This window comes from Gopherus evgoodei, chromosome 1, assembly GCF_007399415.2.
Source record: "Gopherus evgoodei ecotype Sinaloan lineage chromosome 1, rGopEvg1_v1.p, whole genome shotgun sequence".
Lineage (NCBI taxonomy): Eukaryota > Metazoa > Chordata > Testudines > Testudinidae > Gopherus > Gopherus evgoodei.
The window spans coordinates 144,817,634-144,828,521 of record NC_044322.1 but is presented as its reverse complement, the minus strand read 5'-3'; the positions used below and the strand labels follow the sequence as shown (position 1 = coordinate 144,828,521).

The following is a 10,888-nucleotide window of genomic DNA, read 5'->3' as shown; positions in this document are numbered from 1 at the left end:
TCTTCTCTCTGCAGCTCACAGAGGTAGATCAGAATTTTGATGCTGCACAGTCTCCCATGCCCCTTCTGGTTCCACCTGCTGCCACATGAATTATTCCTAAACTGTAAAACTTGCACATCATTAACACATATTCCAGAGATAACAAAATATCTGTGGACACCAGACCAAGGAAGACAGTCATATGGCAATGACTTCACTTAATATCTGATTCTTGACTCATAAGCCATCCAAGGTGGACAGAATTGTGGGAGACAGTGCTGCAGAAAGGAAATCATTGCTAAGAAATTTTCCATTCTGCAGCCCAGCATGTCCCACAACTATGGACATCTGGAAAGTAATGAACAGTGAACATATGTAGAGAAGATTATGAAGGTCCCATTTTGGGAAGAGTGGCCTGCCCACCAATCTGGCTAACCAGAAAGCTAGAAGGAATCTGGCTACCTATGGATTGTCTACCCAGGAGGCAGAGGACCCTGCAAATAGCATCGTACTACAGACAGAAACTTGAAACATAACGATACTGGGCCGAAGGCCTGTCTAGGCCTTCTTGAAGGACGTACAGAATGACTGTTTTCTATGATTTGCATTGTGCTCTTGGCACCAGATGTTGAATCTGGATCAGATACAGGAGTACGCTTTTAGTATCTATACTCTCCTAGACGAAAGCAATATCTTATTGACTATGGAGGACAGACTGAGCTTTTAGCGCTTCCCTCTCAATATCTAGGCTTTTAGTTGAAGCCACTTCGGTCAGGAGGAAGAAGAGGACCTTCAAAAAGATGTTCACAGAAGCAGGAATGGGTGCTCCAGTTTCAGCTTTATCAGATTTGAGAACACAGATCTCCTTGGCCAACGAGTTAACAGAATTACCATTGCCTGTTCTCATTTTATTTTTTGGACTACCTTCCCCAATACTGGAAATGGTAGATACACAAAGTAGGTCCTGAGGCCAGCTATGCTCTAAGAAATCTATTCCCATGGATCTGGGGTCTGCTTTCCTTCTGAACAATTTTGGCCTCTTTGCATTTGTATGATTCATGAACAGGTTGGTTGAAGGAAGTCTGAACGATAAGGCAGAAAATCTCCTGATTCAACCACCACTGAAAACTGATGACTGCACCTGCTGTGCCAGTCAGACAATCTTTTGGTTCAGGTCCTCCTCTGATGTGGATCACTTTGAATGAAAGGAAGTATTGTTCCACCTACCTCACTATTTCTACTGCTTCTATGTGTAGTACTGGACTCCTTGCTCCCCACCCTTGGTTGATTAAATATGCAACTGCAGTCATACTGTCTGATTGAAGCAGCATGTGGTTCCCTATTAGGGTGGGCTGGCTTGATTGCAGAGCTACCTTGACTACTCTCAGCTTTAAGATGTTTATGCTGTGACCCTTTTTTTCTCCTCACTCCAGAGGCCATGGTCTGTTTGGGTGTCCAAGTGAGCTCCTCAGAAATCCAGGCTGGCAATGGTTGTGAAAACTAAACGATCTGGAAATCGGACTCAGACTAAGGTCAGAAGGGACCACTATGATCATCTAGTCTGACCTCCTGCATAACGCAGGCCACAGAATCTCACCCACCCTATAACAAACCCCTAACCGATGTCCAAGCTATTGAAGTCCTCAAATCATGGTTTAAAGATTTCAAGGTTCAAAGAATCCTCCAGCAAGTGACCTGTGCCCCACGCTGCAGAGGAAGGCAAAAAAAACCCAGGGCTGCTGCCAATCTGCCCTGGAAGAAAATTCCTTCCTGACCCCAAATATGGCGATCAGCTATACCCTGAGCATGTGGGTAAGACTCGCCAATCAGACACCTAGATGGACAATATTCTGGGGATGAGGTCATAGGCTGACCATCAGCCTAAAGAGTTGAACATGTGTGTCGGAACCTGTATTTCATCTTTCATATGTTCCAGGGAGAGGTCCAACACTTTTAGTATGAAGGCTTGAACACTTCTGATGCATAATTGTGATCACCAAGTGACCCCAGTCAGAAGCATAAAGCTATGGTAGCTTTTCTACACCTCTGGAGCAAGAAAATAAATTCCTGGGTGGACCCAGAGAACTTTTCTTGGCATCAATGTCGAAGCTGTGCGCCTATAGGAGATTCAAAGTCCAAGACTTGCCCCTGTCTGCTGCTGACTGCAATGAAACTCTGATCAGAATGCCATCAAGGAAGGGGTACAGATGAATTCCTTGTGACCTGACTCTGGCTATTATCATCAACTCCTTTGTAAACATTTTCAGAGCCAAGGACAGGATGAACAGGAGTGCTTGGTACTAATAATGTTTACTCTTGTAGGTGAACTTCAGAAGTCTGCTGTGGCACGGTCTGATGGGTGTATAAAGATACATGTCCACTAGAATCTACTGAAGTCAAGAAATGCCCCTGGGACAGGGATGACACTGTAGAGGCCAAGATCTCCAACTGGAACTTCATTTTCTTCATCCACTTGTTAGACATTTTGATATCAAGAATGGTGCTAATACCCCTGTATGTTTCTGTACAATGAAGAAGATGGAGTAGAACCCAGAGAACCTTTCTTCTAAAGGAACACTATCACCCCCATTTCTAGAAGATGAGGTATTTCATTCTGCATCGGATTGTGTTTTATGGAATTGTTGTAGCTGCGTTGGCTGGATTTAAAGCAGTTGGAGTGGAGCTCACAGCCCATGGGAGTATCCTTGACTATTTCCTTGACCCAGTTGTCTGTGATCAATGAAAACCATTCCTCTAGGAAATGGAAGTCCTGGCCCCTAGATTCATTTTTGGGTAGAGACCTATGTGATCATCATAAAATGGATGGGGGGGGGTAGGGGCTGAGGTCCCGGTGGACTTTCCCCCTAGACGTTAGTTTCATCTGTTGTCCCTTCACTGCTACCCCCGTGAGGAAGAGGAGTGAAAGAATCACCTCCCTGTGAAGGCCAGTCTCTCTCTCTCCTGAGGGTGCTTAGTGGGGAAGGGAAAGACTTTGGATTTTGCTGCATTGTCATGCTCCAGCTTTTCTCCAAAAAGAAGAGAGCCTGTAAACTTAGCTGACCACAGAACCTGCTTAGAGTGAATATCCACCTTCCAGGGTCAGAGACAGATGGTGCCTGGCTACTGAGCTGGAAGACACAGTCTGGGCTGAAGACTTCATTGCATCCATTAAGGCATCAGCTACGAATGCTGTTGCTAGGATTACTTTCTCTAAAACAACCCTTTGCAATCTTCCAACCAGGAAAGAGAGACTCTTGCAAAACAGTTATCTGCCAAAGATGCACACAGGGTGGTGGAAGTGGAAGATGCACAGAGGGTGGTGGAAGCCCTCAGAGTGGCTTCCATCTTTCTATCTTGTGGGTTCTTTTGGGCAGAACTCCCCTTCTGAGGGAATAATCGTATCCCTGGCAAGGAACGCTACAGAGGAGTCAACCTTCAGTATCTCAACAATAGAGCCTTTTGGTTCTTGAATGTTATAGAGCCTGAGGTCACTCTTGTTAATATGCTGCTCGGATCAGGCTTGTTCCATTTATCGTTAATCACTTCCTTGAAGGAGAAGTGAAGTGGTATTGCAGCCTCGGGAGGATTTTGAAGGGAGTAATCTGCTCTGAGGCTTATTGACAGGAGCCTGTCAGGTTTCAGAGCCAGATAACTCACCTTTCTACAGGAGGAGTAGAAGCTCTGCTGCAGCTTTGGTGAGGCCTTTTGTCACTCGCCTTAGGACCAGGGGCCCTCTCGAGAGGTCTGTCTCAGAATCCTCCCCACTGGGTTCCAGTCCCTAAGATGGGAGGGAAAATTTGTTGCTGGAACTCTCCTGGTCAGCTTTGGGAGGTGGAGCTGATTAGAAGCTCTGCTTCTTTTCTACTTGGAAACCATTTTAAGATTGGAGGGGGCAGGGAGAATTTGTGGCCACCTCAAGCCTCCCCAATTCGTTCTGCAGACGACTCCTGGGACTTACCCCCTCACTTTTGGAGGCTCTCTCTGCTCTGCTCTGGGGTTCCTGCTCCATTTTCCCCCACATCAGAGTCACAGCTGCCTCAGTAGTACAGTGACCCCACCTGCCTGTCCAACTCTCAGCCCTGGGACCTAACAAAGTCAGGGACAGAAGGCTGAATCCAGGCTGGGCACAACTCGGCATCTATCAAGCCTAGGAAAGCTGTCTCACATAGAGAACAATGCTTGGATTTGACCCGGAAGAGGAGCCGACAGGGACATGCTGCTGTGGAAGCCCAGGAAAGTTTAATCCCAAAAGGGGTAACTGACCCAGGGAGGAGGAAGAAGGCTGAGGAGGGAGAACACTGCTCCCCACTGCCCAAAAAACTGAGCAGAAAAGTTAAAATAGGAGGAGGAAGGGCAGGAGCAAAAGAAACCACCTCCATCTGCTGCTGTGGAGGCAAAGAATCTGGCAGCAAGCAGGAGCAGTGGTAATATAGCCAGATTGTGTGGTGCCAAAATGCTGATTCACCCCCGTAAGTTATAGACAGAGAAGAGCAGCCCACATGTCCAGAATAGTGGGAGATGCTGGACTGCAGAAAAATAATTACCACATATACAGAACAAACAATGCTTAATTTTAACAGTGTTCTTATGTCCCATTGACATCAATAGATCATAAGTACTTTCCTAAATCAGGATTCCTCTATTGAACTGAGTATCAGAGGGGTAGCCGTGTTAGTCTGGATCTCTAAAAGCAGCAAAGAGTCCTGTGGCACCTTATAGACTAACAGGCGTTTTGGAGCATGAGCTTTCATGGGTGAATACCCAATTTGTCAGATGCATGCATCTGACGAAGTGAATATTCACCCACGAAAGCTCATGCTCCAAAACGCCTGTTAGTCTATAAGGTGCCACAGGACTCTTTGCTGCTTCTATTGAACTGAGATAATATCTGCTGCCATATAATGACACAACTAGACCATATACAGCACAGAGCGTCAATCCTAACTTTAAATTTCCAAACAATCTTAAGAGAGTAGTATATTTTCTTTCATCTCATGTAGCACAGCAACCAAGAATATATAGAACATTAATTTCTAAAAGACATTTAAGTGTATTCAAAATGCTATGCCAAGCCAAAGACTGTAGCACAACTTTGCTTCATACTGTAAACTTTCTGCCCTGCATCAGCCCCTCATAAAATTCAAGATTCTTACCCTCAACTGTGAGGCTCTATATATCCTGCCTCTTCCTACAGTTCTTCTGTCAATTTTCTTTGTATCCTTTTCCACTTCCTACACAGATGTCAGTCCTTTCACCTTATTTCTTCCTCAGCTCCCTTTCTATCATGGCTCCTTCTGCACCAGTCTCCTCATTAGAATCTCCCTCCCCTCTTTCTTCAAATCACCTCTTGAAAATACATGCGTTTAGGAAATCCATCTACCCTTTCTTTCATCATAAGCAATGAACAAACCCTTCGTATTCTGAAACTGGTCTCCTATATTTTTGTCTTGCATTTGTATACATTCCAACAGATGACACATTTAGGACACCCAAACCTTTTTTCACTAAATTTGTGCCTGGTGTTTCTCTCTCACACATATTCTTGTAACACCCATGTATGAAGTCTATGAGAAATATTTTTTCCTTCAAAATTCCCTTACCTTGTTCCCCAGCTTGAAAACCTCCTCCAGGTTGGTGCTATTCGTATTTATCATAATGGAATCTGTATCTCCATAAATCACTTCAAGGTTCATCTAAATAAAATAAGCAGCTTTAAACAAAAGAATTACAAAACAACCTCTCTCTTACCTGACCTTATCTAGTCTTTGGGTAAGGATAAAAGGGATTTAAAAAACAAGGATAGTGGTAGGGGTCTATTACAGACCACCTAACCAGGAAAAAGAGGTGGGTGAGTCTTTTTATAAACAACTAACAAAATCATCCAAAGCACAGTACTTGGTGGTGATGGGGGACTTCAACTACCCAGGTATCTGTTGGGAAAATAACACAGCAGGGCACAGACTATCCAACAAGTTCTTGGAATGTATTGGAGACAACTTTTTATTTCAGAAGTTGGAGAAGGCTACTAAGGGAGAGGCTGTTCTAGATTTGATTTTGACAAATAGGAAGGAACTGATTCAGAATTTGAAAGTGGGAGGCAGCTTAGGTGAAAGTGATCATGAAATGGCAAGTTTATTATTCTTAGAGATGGTAGGAAGTAAAACAGCACAATAAAGATAATGGATTTCAAGAAGGAAGACTTTCACAAACTCAGGGGTTTAGTAGATAAGATCCCATGGGAAGCAAGTCAAAGGGAAAAAACAGCTTAAGAGAGTTTGCAGTTTTTCAAAGACACATTATTAAAGGCACAAGGGCAAACTATCCCACTGCATAGAAAACATAGGAAGTAAGACAAAATGCCATGTTGGCTTATTCAGGATATTGTCAGTGATATCAAACTCAAAAAACTGCTACTAAAAGTGGAAACTAGGTGAAATTACAAAGGATGAATATAAACAAATAATACAAGTATGTAGGGACAAAATTAGAAAGGCCAAGGCACAAAATGAGATTAAACTAGCTAGAGACAAAGGGCAACAAGAAAACATTCTACAAATATATTAGAAGCAAGAGGAAGACCAAGGACAGAGTAGGCCCATTACTCATGTCTTCAAGACACTATGGTCTGATGAAATACATCTTAGAATATTAGGCGACTGAAGACATATCTGAGCCATTAGCAATTATCTTCAAAAAGTCACAGAAGATGGGAGAGAGTCTAGAGAACTGGAAAAGGGCAAATATAGTGCCAATCTAGTAAAAGGGAAATAAAGAAAATCCAGGGAATTACAGACCAATAACTTCAGTAACTAACAAGTCAGCATATATAATCAAGAACAAATCACGTCAAACCAACCTGATAGCTTTCTTTGACAGGGTAACAAGCCTTGTGGATGGAGGGAAGCACTAGATCTGGTCTATCTTGACTTTACTAAGGCTTTTGATACTGTCTCATATAATCTTCGCATAAACAAACTAGGTAAAAACAATCTAGATGGCACTACTATAAGGTGGGTGTGCAACTGGTTGAAAAACCGTTCCCAGAGAGTAGTTATCAGTGGTTCACAAACAAGCTGCAAGGGCATATCAAATGGGATCCTGCAGGGATCAGTTCTCGGTTCTGTTCAATATCTTCATCAATGATTTAGATAATGGCAGAGAGTAGACTTATTAAGTTTGCGGACAATACCAAACTGGGAAGGGTTCCAAGTGCTTTCGAGGATAGGATTAAAATTCGAAATGGTCTCAAGTGCATAGGATGAAATTCAATAAGGAGAAATGCCAAGTCCCTTAGGAAGAAACAGGCAGTTGCACACATACAAAATGGGAAAAGACTGCCTAGGAAGGAGTACAGCAGAAAGGGATCTGGGGGTCATAGTGGATCACAAACTAAATACGAGCCAACAGTGTAATACTGTTGCAAAAAAAGCAAACATCGTTCTGAAATGTAATTGCAGGAGTGTTGTAAGGAAGACACGAGAAGTAATTCCCCACTCTACACTGTGCTGATTAGGCCTCAACTGGGTATTGTGTCTAGTTCTGGGCGCCACGTTTTAGGAAAGATGTGAACAAATTGGAGAAAGTCCAGGGAAGAGCAACAAAAATGATTAAAGGTCTAAAAAATATGACCTATGGGGGAAGATTGAAAAATATGGGGTTGTTTAGTCCGGAGAAGAGAAGACTAAGAGGGGAAATGACAACAGTTTTCAAGTACATAAAAGGTTGTCACAAAGAGGAGAAAGAAAAATTGTTCTCTTTAACCTCTGAGGACAGGACGAGAAGCAATGGGCTTAAATTACAGCAAGGGAGGGTTAGAATGAACATTAGGAAAAACTTCCTGTCAGGGCTGTTAAGCACTGGAATAAATTGCCCAGGGAGGTTGTGAACGCTACATCATTGGAGATTTTTAAGTGCAGGTTAGACAAACACCTGCCAGGGATGATCTAGATAATACTAGTCCTGCCAGGAGTGCGAGGGGAATGGACTAAATGACCTCTTAAGATCACAAAGAGTCTACAATTGTATGATTCTATATTGCATTCTGTCGCATTTTCAAAATTTGAGCAAAATGTTTACATGATGCATTACTAGTTTAACAGTAAACCGTAAATAATGCAAAGCAGGATTTCACTTAAAAGTTTAGGTTTCATTAAAATGTATATATGTAAACATACATGTATACGTGTGTATATTCAAGAGGTGAAAATCAAGCATGAGACAACTAAGTAAATGCTAAAAGAGGAAAAATCAGGCAGACTTTTCAGTTGTACGTTTTGCCAGTTATCGTATTTTTCAACACCATATGGGTATAGAATAAGAAGTGGAAGAAAATTATTGAACAATTCTGGTCTTAAGAGTTCCACTCCTATTGTTATCAACTGGCTGAGAGGGGAGAGAGAAAAGACCATGAGACTGACAGACACATTCAGACTATTCAAGACAAGGTATGTTTCCCTATTGCCAACATCTTTGAAGAGTAACATGATAACCTGAAGATCCATTTGCGATCATCACAACACTGCTGAAAAGTACCCACATCGTATAAAAGAAACATCATTTGTCTAATAAATTTCAAGGGAACCCATCACAGTCACAATTACTGTATCTATCAGTCAAATAAGAGCACTATGAAGTTATCCACTGTGGACTCTGCTCCTCCTTCACCTCTTCCAGATTCAGCATTTGGCATACAAGTCTTCTCTCTCCACCACTTCAGTATTTTTTAAGGCGGCTTTTGCCAAAAAACAACTCTTTCAATGTGTTCTGAAAAGAGTTAGGCTTTGACTCAGTCCCTCTCTTTTGTTCAGTCCTTACATTGGCCAGAAGCCTTGAAAGAGAATGTATTTTTCCTTTTGGACAAAGAAATAACCATAGTGTTCCATGTGTTTTCCATGGCCAGATGGAACTACTGTATCTGGAGATGAACACAGAAACTCCTTCTTGTGCAGAGCAGATTAGCCTGCCTCCTTAGCAGAAAAAAGGCACCATAACACCACACTGAATTATATCCAGGTCAAAACTCACAAGAACAGAAGATAAGCATAATTTCCTAGCAAGGTAGAGGTGAAAGAAGGCAACTGTCACCATTATTGCTACCCAGATATTCAGGATTAGCAATAAATCCAGTGGCATCGTATCACCTTGACAAACGAAGACCAGATGCCTTTAATGGTGGGAGAGGTCAGTGCAGTTAAACAAATCCATATTAAACTCCAAACAGTATATAATCACTATATAATACAATAAAAAGGGAGCCAAAAAAAAATTCCTAGTAAAACACCAGAACACAGAGTCTAACAGACCTGTGAGTAAACTCTAACAAACACTGTTGCTAATTTGCTTGAAACACTCACACAGGCTTCAAGTAGGGGCTAGCTCACATCGGTGTTAAGAGAAGAAAAAAAAGCTATAATCCATTAGGAAGGATTACATTTGTAAACTAGGCATCCCAAGAAGTGATTTCACGTTTGTTTGGGTTACAATTTTCTTAGAATAAAAAATTTCACCGAATGTGCTATTTAAGGGTTGTTCGGCATTACCTTCTGCACCATCTCCTTAGTATGCATCAAAATCTGAAATGACAAAAAAAAATCGAAGATTCATGTATGATATAATTACAAGTTAACATATGAAAATATCCATCACATAGTTAATTCCAAATGTTTCTTGCTTTCAAAACATGAATATAAGAACAGCCCTACTGGGTCAGACCAAAGGTCCATCTAGCTCAGTATACTTTCTTCCGACAGTGGCCAGTGCCAGGTGCTCCAGAAGGAATGAACAGAACAGGTAATCAAGTGATCCATCCCCTGTCGCTCATTCCCAAACAGAGGCTACGGACACCATCCCTGCCCATCCTGGCTAATAGCCATTGATGGACCTATCCTCCATGAATTTACCTAGTTCTTTTTTTAACCCTTTTATGGTCTTGGCTTTCAAAGCATCCTCTGACAAGGTTGACTGTGCATTGTGTGAAGAAATACTTCCTTTCATTTGGTTTTAAACCTGCTGCCTAATAATTTTATTTGGTGACCCCTAGTTCTTGTGTTATGAGAATAGTAAACAACAACACTTCCTTATCTACTTTCTCTACACTGGTCATGATTTTATAGACTTCAATCATATCTCCCCTTAGTCATCTCTTTTCCAAGGTGAAAAGTCCCAGTCTTATTAATCTCTCCTCATACAGAAGCCATTCCATACCCCTAATCATGTTTGTTGCCCTTTTCTGAACCTTTTCCAATTCCAATATATCTTTTTTCAGATGGGGTGCCTACATCTGTAGGCAGTATTCAAGATGTGGGCATACCATGGATTTAAACAGAGGCAACATGATATTTTCTGTCTTATTATCTATCCCTTTCTTAATGATTTTGACTACCACTGCACATTGAGTGGATGTTTTCAGAGAACTATCCACAATGACTCCAACATCTTTTTTTTGAGTGGTTACAGCTTAATTAGACCCCATGGGTTTATATTTATAGTTGGGATTATGCTTTCCAATGTGCATTACTTTGCATTTTATCAACATTAAATTTCATCTGCCATTTGGTTTCCCAGTCACTCAGTTTTGAGAGATCCTCTTGTAGCTCTTCGAAGTCTGCCTGGGTCTTATCTATCTTTAGTAATTTTATATCATCTGTAAATTTTGCCACCTCACTGTTTACCCCTTTTGCCAGATCATTTATGACTATGTTGAATAGGACTGGTCTCAGTACAGACCCCTGCAGGACACCACTATTCATCTCTCTCCATTCTGAAAACTGACCATTTATACCCACCCTTTGTTTTCTATCTTTTAACCAGTTACCAATTCATGAGAGCACCTTTCCTCTGATCCCATGGCAGCTTACTTTGTGTAAGAGCCTTTGGTGAGGGACCTTCTCAAAAGCTTTCTGAAAATCTA

General features: G+C 41.8%; 1 protein-coding gene across 3 annotated transcripts in view; it reads right to left on the bottom strand.

The window, feature by feature from the left end:
• The window catches only part of POLA1 (DNA polymerase alpha 1, catalytic subunit), a 347,695-nt gene that overhangs the window by 201,232 nt on the left and 135,575 nt on the right, over window positions 1-10,888 (bottom strand). For all 3 annotated transcript variants that reach the window (XM_030575194.1, XM_030575210.1, XM_030575203.1), the window contains 2 exons: window positions 9,519-9,551; window positions 5,580-5,672 (listed from right to left, as the gene is read on the bottom strand). In XM_030575194.1, coding sequence (XP_030431054.1) covers window positions 5,580-5,672; window positions 9,519-9,551 — 126 coding nt within the window. The remainder of the gene's footprint in view (window positions 1-5,579; window positions 5,673-9,518; window positions 9,552-10,888) is intronic.